We start from the raw sequence: 18,059 nt of genomic DNA, 5'->3' as shown, positions 1-18,059 counted from the left end.
AAGTGTTTGTTTTATAAGTATTAAACCACATAACCATAGAACTTTGTATTTTTGAAAAAGTTGGTCCATAGAAACAGTGCCCTAATTTAAGACTTCTCTTCTTCCCCATTCATCCTTCTGTGAGATGTTTCATTTTTTTTTTAATTTTCTAATATTTTAATAAGTGGAGTTACTAATAGCTGCTTTATTTTTGAGATACATAACATGCATTTTAGATCATTTTCTAAATTATGGATCTAAAATTGAAGTGAAATATATTTACATGGCAATATATTTAAGTTTTAAAAGTTAAACTTGTGTAATTTAAAGTATTTGCGTGTGTGGACAGAATGGTTGTAGTTGCCTTTGGACTCTATTGAATTACGGTTTGGTTAAGATAGGATCAGTTTTTAGGAAAGTCAAACCTGACTAATTGATCACTGTGTCAGCACATTAATAACAAATCTGAAGAAGATAGAGGCATTTTATGGCATGTTTCTAATCAAACAATTTTATTTTTAAGCTTGCATTGGCAGTGCTTTACTGGTATTAAGTAAATATTTTAATGTATTTTTAAAACTTTGTTTTGAAGCTGTTATGAGAGAATATCCTTATCAAAAATTTCTTGTTGTACTCGAGACCTAATTTAAAACCCATGAATCAAGGAAATCCAATTGCTAACTTTCACTAAATCCTAAAGTTGTCTCAAAATTGCATGTATATTATATTGTAGTGCATATTTCCTGTATATAAAATTGGCAGCTAAGAACAGTACTCCTAGATTTACTGCTTTAAAAGATTTTGATTGATTCTTGTTTTGTTTTGTTTTGTTTTGTTTTAAGAATTCTTTTGCATTCTGTGGGTATTGGTTGTGTCCGAAACATTAACAGTCATTTATGTACTTCCTTTCCCTTTGGGAAAACTTTAAATATTTTAGTTGCTTTAGTTTTCCACCATATTGATGACAGAATTCTATAATTTAATTTTAAGTAGTTTATTTTAAGTAATTTATATTTTACAATAGGTTATTTTCAAAGGATATTTCTTTGAATATTTCAATTAACAAATTTACTTATAGATTAAGTTACAATTATTTTTATATAAATATGTTGTGGTGTTGCTATTTTCAAGACATATTTAGTTAAATTTTTTAAAATTTCTTTTATTTATCCTTTTTTCCAGTAACGTTTAACCTTGAACCTCAATGCCACTTTAAACATCTAAATTAATCAGTTTCTTTTAATATTTATGTGTATATTTTGGTGCAACCCTGACCCTTTGCAAATTCTTCACCAAAAGAGGGCTTGGTTATGCATTAAGCATTTAAAAATTTTGATATTAACAGTGACATGGTAGTTTCATCTTTAAATCCTTAAAGGATTGTATCCCATTTTACATTGTAATGGTTACTGGACAAACAGTACTTCAGCAGCGCAGTCAGTGAACAGTACTTTATTTTACAACAGAAACTTAATTTTCCATCTGATGAACGAAAGTACTGTGTGTTTGTTGATCCACTATATTTCTGTTTTTCAACATCTTCCTATCCTGGTTCACAATTACAGGGTTTAATTTTCCTTCTGAAGGAAGGCATAGAATCAGGCCTGGGGTTGTTACCTAGAACTTCAGCCCTTGGGTTGTATATACTAGATTGGTTGGACTAGAGTTAGCGGGCTTCCTTTTGTGATTTTAAAAGGAAAATTTTATATTTTAAATTCTTGACTTATACTTCCTATTCAATATTTAGAAACAAACAACAAACAAAACCTGTTATTAGAGTACAGTTAGTAGAAGGAATATAGTCTCTTTCTTGAAATTGAAAATCATCTTCATCCTTATCCCTACACCAATACCTTTATTTCTAATCAATGACTAAAAATGGGTTCTTCTGCTACACTAGCAGAAAGTGCTTTCTTCATTTTGATGGATACCAGGTAAATAAATCTCCAGTTCCTCTGTTTCCTAGGAAAAACTTTATAGCTATAAAATGCTGATATAGAAAGAAGGAGTTGTTTCCCTGTAATCTCGTGCCTTTCTTTGTTTGCCATTGCTTTTTGAATTTACTTCATGATGATGTAGATTTGTCAGTCCTTACCAGGACAAATGTCTGAATTTCCTGAATGAGGTAGCTTTTAAAATATAGATATTCTTAGCTGAAGTAGGTATTCACATAAAAACAGGTGGTCATCTAGTCTGGAAAGACAGGTAAATAAAAAACAAATGGTCTGTTGGTATTACATTACAATATATGATAAAATAATTTTATCCATGTTTCTAGGCTTTATGGCTATCCTTTTTAGAACTGAAATTCTCTAATAGTTTAGAATATTTATTTTATTTAGCCAAATATTAAGCAGAGACTAAGCTGCTTGAAGCTCCAATATTATAATTTCAAGATGGACCTCAAGTTTTGCTAAACCCTTGAAGATATGAGATTCACCTAAAAATTCTTGTTGCTGTATTTGATAATTCTTATAATTCAGTTTATGAAACATTAGAAAAAATTCCAATTGGGTGCCTGACATCATGGCAGGAGTTTAGACACAAAAGCAAATGTTGTTGCACTTTAGACACTAAAGATAATTGTAGTCTAATATGTTACATGTTGAGGTAAAGAGGTATGTCAAGGGTCCTCCTGTTCCTCCTGTTTGAAAGGTAAATGAGAGGCATTTAAACCAATCTGTGGGTTTTAGGCAAACCTTCCTGGGTTAGGTGACCTTCTATGTTGAGATGTGAAGGGTGTATGAGAAGACTTATTATCCTTTTAAGGAAAAGTAGAAAGAACATTTCAGGCAGAAAAGTAGAACAGAGATGTAGAGGCAAAAAAAAGTGTGGCAGGAAGTGAAACTGGTGTGTACCTGGCCCTCAAAGGCTTTTGTGTGTCATGCAGTAGGGCTTTAGCTTATAGGTACTGGGTGGCTAATGAAGGGATCAAAGCAGACAATTTAATTCTCCAGATGTTTTCATATGTTGTATGTGATATGTCCTATTTCTGTAAGACATTTTTATTGATAACTTTGAAATGAATATTGTGATGAATATTTTTTAAATAGAGCTATTTAACGGTTTTATAGGGACTCTTACTTGTCTTACTTTTGATCACATCACATTGCTGTCTCCCTTCAAGTAAGTTAAGGCCCACATCAAGCCTGACATTTCCTCTGGTACTTCCTTCACTGATCCATATCAGAATTCTTATTGTAATTATTGTGATGGGAGTTAACAAGAGAAAAATCTTCGAGAATAAGTTTGAGGTACTGTATACTTGGAAGCTTAATTTTATCTTGCCTTCTATTACCCTCTGTTTCTAGTGCCTGATTGTGTCTTTAATTGTATACCTCTGTACACACACACATACACATTTACCTGCTAAGTCCCTTAGGATTTTTTTTTATTAGTATAGCCTAATAAAGTGTTATGAAATGAATTTCAAATAGATCTAGACATATTGGCAATTTAGAATCAATTATGTGAGTTGTGGTAGAAAACAAAGAAATGGTATGGAATTGTTGGAGTTAAAGAAAAATTGTTGGGAAATTTAGGAAGATACACAGAGACACAGAGGGTTGACTGATAACTTTCATGTACCCAAGGATTAAATCTTATGTGACAGGCAACCAGATGTTTGTGAAGGGTTTTGACAACGGGTAACATTTATGCTCCACTATAAGTAAAATTGGCCAAAAGAGAAGAAATGGAAAAATATCTAGGCTGTGGCAGCTGGTTCAAGTGCAGTAAATAGAAGGAAAATACACTTACAGGATGCTATATGGACGCCTTAAGCAGTCTGTAATATAGGTATTTTAACAATAAGTAGGTAAGTGTAAGGTTCTGTTTTCAGAAATGTGCTTGCTCTTTTTTCTGAGACATAGCTTGTATTCCAGCATATTCAGAGCTAGAGTAAAATGTATCACGATTCAAAAAATGATTTTTGTATTAACATGTATTTAAAAGAACTGCTGATTGCCCAGTGCTGTTTTCAGCTACATTTAGAGTCTTAAAAATGCCTGTGGGTACATTCAGCATTATGATGATGAACAGTACATGTGAGGGGGGGAAAATTTGCTAGGGTAAAAAATTAAACACAAGGCAATGTCCAGTATTAGGAAATACTGTCAAGTAGCTTGATTTAATAAGGCCCTATTTATTTTGTTATTATCTTATCAATCCTTTAAAGGTCAGCTCTTTTGCCTTCTAACATAACTGAATAATAGATATTACAAAACAATATTTACATGTATATTTGGATATCACATTTTAGATTTTGGGAGGGAAGGGGGTCCCAGGAAAAGTCTAGATTTTCACAAGTGATATTCATAGTAAAGGTGTGTATTTTAAAGTTACAAATTGTTATTCATTATATAGAATTGTAACTATAACATTAATTCAGAATTTGTTAAATTGTCTTTTCTATCCAGTATTAAACAAGGCATTAATTCTTGTTTAGTATTTACCCTGAATGCTTATATGGTCTCTGCATAAGAATTGACATATTATTTGGATGGTGGATGCCATCTGCTCTATATAAATGCAGAGAAAACTGAGGCCTTAAAAAAATTGAACAAGAATGGCTCTTGAACTATAGCCAAGTAAACCCTTAATGTGTAAAGAGATATATTTTGCTGTTGCAAGTGGGTAAGTTCCTGCATTTAGAGTCTAGTCATATATATTCACAGCCATCTTTTTTCCCAAAGGCATTTGCTCATTATTTGCCTATTATTAAAGTAGTACCTGCTTAGTGTAGATACTTTAAATACCAAGAAAGTAAAAATACTGCCATAATCCCACCACCCAAAGATAACCACTGTTAACATTTTGCCCTAGTTTTCCAGTCTTTTCTTCTATTTGTTTTATATTTTTGTCACAAAATTATCATAGTGTATATACTTTTTGTGTCTTCCTTTTTTCACTTAATATTATAGGAGTTAAAAATATTCTTTGAAAGCACGATTTTTGAGTATATAGTATCCTATTATTTAGGTATATTTAAACACTTTTTGAACTTTGGGGTTCATTCATTCAACAAGTTTCTTTTTTCCATTATTATTAATCCTGTTTCACTGAGCATAAATCTTTTACTACATCTAAGATCCATATTGACTCTTTGGAAACTTGAGAGCAGAAAATATTCATAAGATTAGTTCTGCTGGAGTTCTTAGAGCACTTTGTAGATGATATACAGCATGAGATAAAGATCTTAGATTCTAGAATCTAGATGAGGTGAACATCTCAGAATCAAGAGCCTATACTCTGTCTCTATGATTGAATTTGACACGTAGTTCTTATATTTCCCAAGGCCTGATCGAAGGACAGTGTTAGGCATGTAGCCCAATTTGTATCCATGATACAGGTACATCCCTTCTTTCTGTATATATGCATGTATAATGCAAATGCTATTGTAAGCAGTCATAGACTCTTACGTTTAGAAAAAAATTGTCAAAACCCAAAGATGACCTGAAAAAAAATAGATTGAGCATAGAAATTGGTAACCATTTTGATTTTTCTGAAAAGAATATATGACCATTGTAATCGCATGCCATCGGATCTAAGAAAGTACACAAATAGTTTACCAAAACACAGTTTAAAAAAAAAAAAAGGCAGAATTTTAAGAGTTGATTTTAAGCTAACCTGGGGTGAGAGTTTTGTATATGGAAACAGTACAAATTCTCAACAACAGCCGGGGCTGGTGTAGAGAGTATCTTTGGGTAGAATAGTAACAATATTTACTTACTGAACAATCATGATGTACTCTAATGATTAGCACTGTACCAGTGTCATTCTATATGGGTACATCATATTTTAATTTTAATCCATAGATTAAAAATAGATTCTATTATAATCCATACTTTAGAGGAAGCAGAATTGAAGCTTTCCTCACTAGTAATTAGAGAAATGTAAAGTAAATCACAAAATTTCATTTCCCTTCATCACACTAGAATAGCCAAAATTAAAGGCCTGAGTGGGACAAATGTTGGCAAGGAAATAATAAGCTCTCCCACCTAGTGCTAGTGGGACTATAAATTGGGGATGGAAAGAAGAAACCAACTTCAGCTGTGTCTATGATGTCTTATTTTTAATTTAAACAAAATATGACAAAGCAATAAGATTGAAAAAGCAAGTGTTTATTAGGATATTTGTATCCCTTCCTATACATTTAAAATCTTTCTTTCTTGTTTTTTAAAGTAGCTATATTTGTTTCCCACATAGCCATAATAAAGTACTGCAGATTAGGTGACTTAAACAGCAGAAATTTATTTTCCCGTAATTCTGGAGAGTAGCGATTTGAGATCACTGTGTTGGCAGGATTGATTTCTTCTAAGGCCTTTCTCTGTGGCTTGCAAATGTCCTCCTTTTCCCTGTGTCTTCACAGGGTTTTCCTTTTGTGTGTTTCTGTGGCCTAATCCCTTTTTATAAGGATATGAGTCCTGTTGGATTTGGGCTCACCCTAATGACCTAATTTTTAACTTAATCACTGCTTTAAAGGCCCTAACTCCAGATACCTTCTGAGGTAATGGGGGCTAGGACTTCAGCATGTGAATTTTGAGGGGAGGGACACAATTGGTCCATAACAGTAGTGAAGTTAAATAATTTAGTTAGGATCTCATAGCTGCTATGATGGATAAATGGGATTCAGACCCAGATGTGATTCAGTCCAAATGTTATTTTCAGAATGCTACACTGCAGCCCTTAAACTACTAGAAATGTACACCAAAACTAGTTAGGTCTTTGTTTCTCCAAAGATAAATGGATTTAGAGGAAAAAAAAAATTTGTTGACTTAAGAATAAAACCAAGAAAATATAGAAACTGAAAACACTAAACTCTTACCACATTGCTTATTAAATTGAATATAGTTGGCATTTGAATTTAGGAAGATAAAGAACAGTACATGTCAAGTAGAAAATAAGTAGAAGAAAAATGTGTCAGAGAAAGACTAAAAGCCCTAGGGAGTTACTGAAAGGGGGTGCTAGAAGAATAACACTGGATCTTTTGTTAGATACACGTATCAGGAAGTCCTATTATAAAATATACACTCTACAGTTACCATATGAATTCAATTAATATGAAATGGTAGTTTTGTTGTTAAAAACTGAATACATGTATATATCACAAAGTTGCAGGTAAATATGAGTTCAAGATATAGAGCTGTAGAATAAGGCTTTGTATATGGTCAGTAACTTATCCAATAAAATTATAGAGCTTGGTTCTTCCAAAAAGAAAAAAACTCTTAAGACCTATGAAAGTTTGAATTTAATATTGAAATGTAGGTAGTCTGTTAAACAAGTTTTATTTCTTGTAGCCATTCAGAAGTCAATAACATGACTCACAAAATGTGAATTCACTACTAAATTTGGCCATGTAAAATTAAATTTAAAATGAATAATCATTACCTTGCTATTTTAAAATCTTATGCGAAGATATAAGTTTAAAGAATGAGAGTTTAAAAATGAAATTGAATGATTGCTTATATTAAACTTATAACTATGGGAGGTCTTGAGGATCTTTACAGTAGTTTTATTCTGAAATAAAGTCAGTAAGTTAGTTTAAGTACCATAGAGGTAATAGAATTTATGTGTGTGCTTTGTTTTTAAATTCCTTCTGGGTAGAATGTGCTGTTTAAATCTTATCTTCTTTCTTTCTTTCTTTCTTTTTTTTTTTTTTTTTTTTGGTTGTATCTTACAGCTATATTTGGAGCTGTATAATGTAATGTACATCCTGTCTGTCTGAGAGAACATCTTTTTTTTTCCTTAATTGCATTTAAGCTATATCCTGTATCTTCTCTTTTTTAAAATAGATAAAAATAAGTGACTAAAGAAGCATATCTGGGAGTCATCTAACATGTCGAGGAGGAGATTTGATTGCCGAAGTATTTCAGGCTTGCTAACTACAACTCCTCAAACTCCAATGAAAATGGAAAACTTTAATAATTTTTATACACTTACATCTAAAGAGCTGGGAAGGTAAGGAAATTTTATAATGTGTTTGCTGTTTAAATACATATTTTGGATTTCTGGGTCTATAGTTCTATAAAATTCACTTGATCGTTTAAAAAATTATTAGAAAGTCATCATATCTGCTATTATTATAAGGGTCTAGTCTTAACTGACTTGGAAATCAAATCTGTGGAGAGTTCACGAGCTTATATGATATGTCCCACCTAGATTCAGAGCCCCAATAGGAGGTCAGGGTTCTTATTTGAGGCTGTGCATGGCAACAGGGGGCTTAGCATAGCAGACTGCCAAGTCCAAATTGGGGCTCTCCCGTTTCCAAACTTTGTGACCTCAGTTAAATTTCTGTAACTCTTAGTACTGTAATTTCCTCATCTGAGAAGTGGGGATGAAGATAATTGTATCTACCTTCTATAGTTGTTATGAGAATTAAATTAGTTAATATTTGTGAAGTATTTAGTAGAATGCTATCAAATTTTGTTAAAATTTTTTAAATTCCTAGAATATTGTGCTGGGCTAAAAAAATAAATCAGTCTCCTCCTCTTTTTTCCTAAATTAAACAAAAAGAATTAACTCATATTTGGTAATATAATTCTGTATGATGAAGAATGCATGTTCTGTAAGTAAAACCCTGTACTTACACTAATACTGATCTGTTTTGGCCTAACCAGAGTGTTAAGGCCAAGGGGTGACCTGAGATTATGAGACCATTTAGCACTACCATTTAAATATATATGAAAGTTTTAAAAAATACTAAGTTATTTGTTATAGGTTCAGCATCTTTGAACTTTAACGACCTTTAACAAAGAGTTGAAAGATGGTGATCCATTTCTATCTTCAGTTTGATTTTAGTTCTGGAGGCAGATGTTTGCTTATCTTAAAATGGTTTGCTAAGTCCATGTTTGTATTGATAGATATATAGTAAGATAGTATGATTGATTTTTATATTTGAAAATCTCAATGTGAAAATAAAAGTTGACTGAACCATGAAAAGTAATTCTGTTCTTGGTGATCCGGTACATGAAGGGTAACAACAAGTCCTAGACTTGTTAGATGGTGGATTCAGTCTTTCTTTTGCAAATAAGGATGATAATATTTACTTCATTAGACCAAGAACTAAATGTGAAAGCGTTTTTCATAATTTCTGGCATATTATTTAATTTTATGTGCAAAATATCTGGTGTTTTAATGGTGTATTGAAATATACAGTTTTTCAAACCTTCCAGAATGTTTCTAAGAAATTGTTTAATTCTAAATCTGTCATTATTTCTCTTTGCATTATAATAGGAAGAGTCAGTTTCTTTTAGTTGCTTATATCTCACATGGAATAGTTATAGAATCTTTGCACTGGAAGGATTTCGTTGGTCAGTGGTCTTCTAATATAATTCTTTATGCAGCAGTCTTTCCTATAATTTTCCTGACAAGCTGTTTATCCAGCTTCAATTTGAATGCTAGAGTGATGGGGAACTCATTACCTCAGAATGTGTCTGTTCCATTTTGTGGGTGCCTCTTAGGCACAGAAGTTCTCTTTTCTGCTTTGCTAACATCTACCCAATAGACGTAGTTCTTCTTTTGTAGTTGCATGTAATGTCCATGTGAAAATCCTTCAGAGGTTTGAATATGGTTAAACACTGCCAGTTTCCTTAAATGCTCATCTTATGACCTAATTTCTAGACAGCCATCTTTGATCTAGTTATCTTCTTCTGGACCACTTTGTATTTTTCATGGTCAGTCTTAAAATAAGAAGGCCTAGAGTAGACACAGTATTGTCAATATCTTAACATCTAAACTACCGTAGAGCTTTATTGAGGTATCTTAGGAATCTCTTAGGAGTTTTCTTTCCTTTTTTTTTTTTTTTTTTAACAGCTATGTCGAATATACATATATAGTATTTTAGTAAAAAACAGATTAAACTGGAAGCCAGTTGACCTGTCTTTACTCTGGATCTAAAGTTGTATGATATACTTAGTTATGTGATTTCCTTTTCATTAAGATGAGAGGGTGGACTAGATGTCTCCAAGTTTTCTTCTATTGCAAAAATGTTTGGAAACTGCTTTGAACAGGTAATTGAATATGAAAAGCCTTGAACAGTATACACAATAAAGGGTATTCTTTTCCATATTTCTGAGTTACTATTTTGATGGGTTAATGTACATACATTTATTAAATTAGGATATCACGTGGCTTGAAAGTCTATAAATATTTTTTTTTTCCTTTTGGAGGTTTGGAGAACTTAAACTTTGAGGAGGACAATATTAATAATTCTAAATGGTTTTATAAGTGAGGTACTATCATAAATAACAAGCACAAACTTGAATCAGGTATATTTTTTTAACATTTTAGAGCAAAAACTTATGATAGAATCTGATTAAAACAATTCAGTTTGCTAATATTCCATCTTCTAATATCTTTAGGAAAGCGACCTAACATTATTCTTTAAATTGATAAGGGCTAATGAGTCACATGGTAAATACTGATATTTCTAATTAGTAAACCTTGCTCAATTGGAAATCATGATCTTTCATGACCAATAACTTCAAGTTCTTCCAATATTGTTACCAATTTTAATATCCAATAATAATGCAAAATGGCAATTAGGACCATAATATTGTTTCTCCTGAGGCTTTACGTCTTCAAGTATGTAAACAAAATTCTAGCATGTGGTGAACTGCAAAGTTCTTTGTAAATCAAGTTGATCTTTCTAAATCACCTTTTTTTAAAAAATTAATTTTTAGTGTTAGTGTTTAAGAATTTATTTTCAGGGCGCCTGGGTGGCTCAGTCGTTAAGCGTCTGCCTTTGGCTCAGGGCGTGATCCCAGAGTCCTGGGATCAAGCCCCACATCAGGCTTCTCTGCTGGGAGCCTGTTCTTCCTCTCCCACTCCCCCTGCTTTTGTTCCCTCTCTCGCTGGCTGTCTCTCTCTGTCAAATAAATTTTTAAAAAAATCTTAAAAAAAAAAAATTTATTTTCCTTCAGCAAAGTAAAAGAAAATATGTCAAAGTTAACAGTTCATTTTAGACTATTCTCAAAAAACTTCGCATTGTTCCTGTTTTTTAACATGTTGGGTGTTTTTTCCACCCCTCCCCCAACCGAGGCAAGGTTCCTTAGTACTTCTTGTGGTTAGAAGGGTGAGGCAGATGCGGAAATAAATGTCAGCTTCCTTTGTAGCTTACCCTCCCCCCACCTTTCACATTTTATTGTGTATTCTAGAATGCAGAAGGGTAACTACTAGACCTTTTCACTGCTAGGAAATCTAGTCAGCTTTGCCTTCTTAGGGTATGAATTAAGTATTATTGTTAAGGGTTTTAAATTTTCTTAAATGTTTCTGTTAAATTTGACATAGGAACCTAATGTATAAAAGATTATTTTTTATACTTCTAAACACAATTAACATTTTAGAATGGGAAACTAGTACTTTTTTCTTCCTAAGTCATCTGATAATTATGGTAATTAACAGTATATAAATGAGTATATATGTAAAATGTTTTTTAAAAAAGCTTTAAAAAATATAAATGCTTTAAGCACAGGATGCAAAATAGCACAGTATATGGTATTGTAGTAGGTGCATAACTCTTGCATTCATTCAACAGGTATTTCAGTTCCTGTTATGTGTTAGCAAAGTGTAGATTTTATAATAACTGTAGTAATTAGGACAGACAGGGTCTCTGCCTTCATGGGGCTTTTATTAAGTCATAAACACTGACAGATAAATAATGACCGATATCATTTGGTCACCTTTGTACTGGATTAATGAGTTGTGTACTTGTTTAAGAAAGCCTTGTAAGACTACATAAAAAGAATTTAGATAAAGTGCTGCTACTCATTTTTGCTCCTCATTCCTGAGAAAATTCTGGCTTGCAGATATAATTGGAAAATTACAGCAGAATTTAATTTTCACAATTGGTAGTATAAACTGTTTTTTTTTTCAGATGGACAATTTTCTTGGCTAACTAGTTTCTGTTTACTGAGTTTTACGAGGTGAATCTTCATAAAACTCAAAATTTCCTTTCTGTTTTAGACACATTTTCACTTCTAAATCTAAGTGAGAATTGGCAGAAGCAAGTTGTACTTCTTTAAAAAGCTATCTTAAAGGGAGGAATTGTTTTATAGTGGTTAGAAGAGAACGCTAGCAATTCACATTCCATAGTATAATTCTTGGCACTCCAATTCCATATATGACCTTTCAGGAGTCATTTAATCTTTGTCTGATTCAATTTATCCAGTATAAAATCTATAAACATGGGTGGTTTGAATATATAGTAGAGATTGATGACCTTTTTGTGTGCTCATTGAAATGCATTGATCAGCATTGCTTTTGCATACAGTGAAAAAGTACCTTATAGTGTAAATTAGACATTCCAAATCTTAAAGGAAAGCTTCTAAGAATCGGGTTTGTGCATGCAAATTTATTGAGTTGATGTAGAAGAGTCAAATTATAGCCTGGTCACTTTTTTTTTTTTTCTGGTATTAGTAGCTATACATTTTCAGCTTGGTTTCCAGTGCTTTTCACTGGCACCAATATTGAAGAAATTTGGAAAATAAAGAGTAGGAATCTTTGTCATCCCAACCCTTGAGAAAAGCAAGTAAAATACAATCAAGCAATGTATTTTGTCCCCCCTCCCCACTCCAAACACCAGGTTTTCCTTGCCAAGTACCTGATATGCTGTGTTAGAAGTCAAATTGGGGAAAGAAGAGTTGTGGAACAAAAGTTCTTCTCCAAAGACCCTTTATTTATACCTCATTTGTTAGTATCTAGAAAGTAATTTGAGCCTTAGGATACAGGTTCTTAATTTTCGATCCCTTGGACTCAGGTTTAGAAGGTTTATAGATGGGCTTTGAAATCTGAAAACCCTCTGGAATTGTATGTAAAGCTTTCTATCTAAGGGCATGTGTACATTTTTCTGGGTAGGCAGTCAATAGTCTTTATGAGTTTCTTAAAATAGTCTTACTCAAAATAGCTCTAGGTCTTCTGGGAAACTAGATTTTGGGCAAATATAGGCTTAGAATACACATTTGCCAGTGTCTTTTTAAATTTTGGCTGAGATGCTAAGCACTTCTATTGGAAAGAGCTAAACACATACTTATTCCTAAAATGATAACTGTTAATTTTCGTAGTTGATCGTGAAGTATCTCTGGGTCCTCTCCATAGGACACATATATACCTGTGATACCTGTTACAGGCTTCAATATTAAGAGATTGTTACAGGTAATCTTGTTACATGCAATATTAAGAGATTTACTGGTAAAACAACTGCTAAGTTTATGATAGAAAACGTTAAAGATTGTTAAAAGTGGTGTTGAAAGGCAAAGTGATTACACTAATAAAATTAAATGTCAAATACTCATTTTTGCATTCATTTTAATTTTTTGTTTTTGAAGGAAGCTATTTTGATTAGAGAGTTAGTGTGGTACTCTATTAAGGGTACAGTCTTTGGAAATAGACCAAGATACATATATTCTCTGGGATCTGCAAAATGGTATATCACTTACTATATAGGATTGTTATGATATTTAAACACAAAAATTTATATCAAGAGTATAGCATGGAGTTGGTATGCAGATAAGATCTCCCCCTACAATGATAATGTATTAATAGTGATGAACAAATATAATTCTGTCTTATCCTGTTATTATATTTGCCATTTTCATTTTTATGTGATAGTGCTATAAATTTGATAAAAGTACATGTAGTATTTGATTCAGTTAAGAGAACATAGATAAATTCCTAATGGCATAGATTCTTGAAAGGATTAACTCTTAAGTTGGAGTTATAACTGTGTCTGTATTATACTAATATTGTTCATTATGCAAACATTAAAATTGATTGTCCTCATTTTTCCCCCAGAGGAAAATTTGCTGTGGTGAGACAATGTATATCAAAATCTACTGGCCAAGAATATGCTGCAAAATTTCTAAAAAAGAGAAGAAGAGGGCAGGATTGTCGAGCAGAGATTCTACATGAAATTGCCATACTTGAGTTGGCAAAGTCTTGTCCTCATGTAATTAATCTTCATGAAGTCTATGAAAATGCCAGTGAAATCATTTTGATACTGGAATAGTAAGTATACATTTAATAAATTTAAATAAATTTATTGTACTTATCTTAATTGGTGAAATAAGGTGACTTGAAATGTTAAGAACCGGAGTGATAAAAGTATGTCAAGAACTTGTAAAGATTTCTGTTGATAAAATATTAGAAAGACATATATTTGAATATTTTCATACATACACAAAAACTAATTAAACCGCACACACAAAAAAAACGAATGACAACACAACATTTGGGGGATGTGGCAAAATAAGTAAACTTTCATTGCTTTATAGCACAGAAAGTTGATGAGTTTTTGTGCAAAACTTTCTGATGGATAAATAGAATTGAAATTTACATATTTTGTCCATCTCTTTGAAAAACACATCCAAGGAAATGACTCATGGAGAGTAGAAGGGTGAATTTCCATGAAGGTGAAGTTATGCCTACCACATTGTTTGTTGAAGAAACACATTTATTAATATTGTGTAATATGTGAAAAACTGTTAGGAATTATAGCAATAGGAAATAAAATATATCTCTTCCCACAAGTCAGTGAAAAGCTAAAAACACCCAAATATTCAACATTTCATCAGGTTAACCATGAGGAAGGGGTAGAGTTTAGTTAAACCAACTGGCTGTTAATCAGTATATTCACATGTGACTCTAAATAGTACTTTTATTAAGTGACAGTCTGACACATTTATTGTGTCACATTTATTGTAAAATGTGTTTGAACATCTGCAACAGTTGGAAGAGATTAGCTAAATTTATGTTTAATAGGCTTTAGGCTCTGATAGTTTTTTATAAAAGAAATCTATTTCATAATAAACTAAAGAAATTAAGTATTCATTTTAGAAAAAATGCATTATAAATATAAGAATCCTTTTTAGCGGTTAACCTGCATCATCATTTTTCAGAATTTAGAAGTATATTAACCATTAATATTAGTATTCAGTTATTTTAAGGATGAAGAATTTTATTTATATATTTGTAAAAAATCAATATATATTTATACCAGGAAATTTGCTTAGAATCAACTTGTAAATAGGAAAATGCTTATTTTGCAAAATGTTAAACTGATGAATAGTTCATTTAAGAATGAATACTATGTACATTTCCCAGAACACCAGCATACAAATTAAGGTATATTATAGCACCTTCAAAATAAATTAGAACTGTAGAAATACCCACAGTACTACCAATATGATTTCATTTTTCATACATTTTGTGATTAGTCAGATTCTTCCCCTAACCTTTAAAAAATTAACTACTTGTATGACACTGTATGTTTGAAGTATATGAAAATTAGCTAACATTTTTCTTTTTTTTTTTTTTTAAAGATTTTATTAAAGATTTTATTTATTTATTCGACAGAGATTGAGACAGCCAGCGAGAGAGGGAACACAAGCAGGGGGAGTGGGAGAGGAAGAAGCAGGCTCATAGCAGAAGAGCCTGATGTGGGGCTCGATCCCATAACGCAGGGATCACGCCCTGAGCTGAAGGCAGACGCTTAACCGCTGTGCCACCCAGGCGCCCCTAGCTAACATTTTTCAAACACTGTATTGGAATACTAGTTTTGGCGAGTGAAAAAATAGGAGCGTTGACGGCTTTCATAAAATTTTCTTTGGGGGTTTATCTAAATAGCAACGACAAGATACATCAAAAAATTTTGGCACATTTTATGGTTGGACTTTATTCATACTCCAAAAATTGATTCAGGTACCGTACTCAGTAAACTGAATTCTGTAAGGGCAGAACTGTACCTCATGGCTGAAGTGTAGCAAGCACTCAGTAAATGTGTTAGATGGATTAAAATAATTTCTTACTAGAGCAACTAAGACCTACTAAAATTTTTTACTAGAACTTTGGTTTAATTGCCGTTCCTATCACTTTTGGGGTGGCATTGTCACATCAGATAATCTCAAAGGTAAAAATTTGGTCAGACAGGCTTAGTTGTTTTAATAAGGTGGCATAATTTTTTATATGGTGAAAATAAAACAATGGGATCTTTTATTCTAATAACAATTACCAATCTGATCCCCTCCTTAAACCATCCTACATACTTTTCTTCCTTGACTTTTTTATTACAAAATTTCAAATCTACAGAGAAGTTGAAAGAGCAGTACAATTAACACTCATACTCTTTAGTTTGATTTACCAATTGGTTGACGTTTTATGACATTTACTGAATCATTTGAAAGATGGTATATAACACATAGGTTTGCATGACAGTGTAATTATACTAAAGTACTATTATCACACACACACAGTGTATATACAAATACATAAGCAAATGCATGCAAACACTCCAAGTTTTTAAATTTGTTGGTTGATGTCCCATCGGGGCAAATTCTTCTAACAGAGAAAGAAGGAATATACCTGAATATACCTTCCAAGGCAGTGATAATGATACAGGTGTCTTTTCTGACTATAGAGGTGTCTTTTTCTTCTCAGTAGTCACTGCTCTTGGGTGGCTTGTTTTAACAAAGCATCTGCTTGTCTACTACTCACTGCTTCCTTTTATGCTTCTAGTTTCTGCTAACTTCTGCAATCTGCTTCTTGTGTTATCTCTTCTTTCCCTCCTCTTAGCTCCTCCTAATTTTCTGTTTCTCATAGCTCTACCTACATCCCTCTTTTATGGGAAAAATGGCAGTCCTACAAAAGACATTGGTCAGCTTGCCAAACTGAAAAGAAGAAGCAATCTGGTTGGCTGGCAATCATATTTGTTTGATTTTGTTATTGAAACAAAAAACCCTTAGGATACTTTTTCTGGTTACAAAAGTAATAGCTATGTATTGTGTTAAATAAATTTACCTTTTAAATTGTGTTAAATAAAATTACTTTTATGGCATATTCCTATATTTTAAAATTACTCTTATTTTTTAGTGTGTGCCTGTGTACCTTTAGAAACAAAATTGTTAGTTTGGGAATATTCATTGTAACACTCTTTTTTTCACTTAAGAATATATTGTGTGTATTTTTATATGTACAGTATGTTTCTAAAAATGAATTTTAATTTAGCAAAGGCTTTTTAAATTGCCTTTAGGGGCGCCTGGGTGGCACAGCGGTTAAGCGTCTGCCTTCGGCTCAGGGCGTGATCCCGGCGTTGTGGGATCGAGCCCCACATCAGGCTCCTCTGCTGTGAGCCTGCTTCTTCCTCTCCCACTCCCCCTGCTTGTGTTCCCTCTCTCGCTGGCTGTCTCTATCTCTGTCAAATAAATAAATAAAATCTTTAAAAAAAAAAAAAATAAAAAAAAAATAAATTGCCTTTAAAAATCAGAGTTCAGTAAGAAGCCCCCCAATTCAGAAAGGTTACGTGTTTGCTAGGCTTGGAATTAAAATTTGTTTACTTATTATAAGAATACTTATATTTACTGAATGTGTTACCATGTGTCAGGCACTGTCATAAATATTTATAGATCTGCTTTGATCTCTAAAACATCTGTTGTGTCCAATAGTTTACATGGCTTATCTAATTTAATTCTTAGAGCAATCCAATGAAGCAGGAGCTATCGTTATTCATCATGTATCATTGTGTTACAGTAAAGGAAACAGAGGCAATATTTTGTCCCAATTTATGCAGCTCGTTAGCAGCAGAGCCAGAATGGAACCCAGGCAGTCTTGAATTTCAGTAGGTACCCCTATAAGCAACCTACTGTCTTATCTCATATGTCCTAGCCACCAGGGAGTGCTTTACATTTTTTTTCTTAGTTTGTTTTCTTGTATTTTTGGAATTTTTGAATTAGTGGAGGGTTCTGGCTATTGGATTAATGTTAGTGAATGTGTGCTACATGGACTGAATTTTGTATTGGCAGAGAGGAGAAGACCACATGTACAAGCAGCTCAAATTAAGCACTGGGTTCTTAAAGATCATCATTCCTCCATGTTCTAATCCTTCTAATCCATCATTCTCCCCCATCTCACTCTTATACCTTGGGTTTTCATATCTTAATAGTGGATGTAAATCCATATTTTATACAGTTTTCTTATAATTCAAATTATTTGGTCTGGTTTCTCATCAAATAATTCTTATTGAGCAAAGAACTCATTCTAAGAATCTAAAGCATCATCTCTTTATTTTCTTATTTGCTTATGATTGCATT

At 32.5% G+C, this 18,059-nt stretch overlaps 1 protein-coding gene across 2 annotated transcripts in view; it reads left to right on the top strand.

Moving 5' to 3' along the window:
• The window catches only part of STK17B (serine/threonine kinase 17b), a 43,221-nt gene that overhangs the window by 12,926 nt on the left and 12,236 nt on the right, over positions 1–18,059 (top strand). For both annotated transcript variants that reach the window (XM_026492285.4, XM_044381325.3), the window contains 2 exons: positions 7,773–7,938; positions 13,771–13,983. In XM_026492285.4, coding sequence (XP_026348070.1) covers positions 7,817–7,938; positions 13,771–13,983 — 335 coding nt within the window. In that variant the 5' untranslated portion in view covers positions 7,773–7,816. The remainder of the gene's footprint in view (positions 1–7,772; positions 7,939–13,770; positions 13,984–18,059) is intronic.

This window comes from Ursus arctos, unplaced genomic scaffold (genome assembly GCF_023065955.2).
Source record: "Ursus arctos isolate Adak ecotype North America unplaced genomic scaffold, UrsArc2.0 scaffold_1, whole genome shotgun sequence".
NCBI classification, from domain to species: Eukaryota; Metazoa; Chordata; class Mammalia; order Carnivora; family Ursidae; genus Ursus; species Ursus arctos.
Note: the sequence above shows the minus strand (reverse complement) of the source record. Positions and strands in the feature narration are given on the sequence as shown.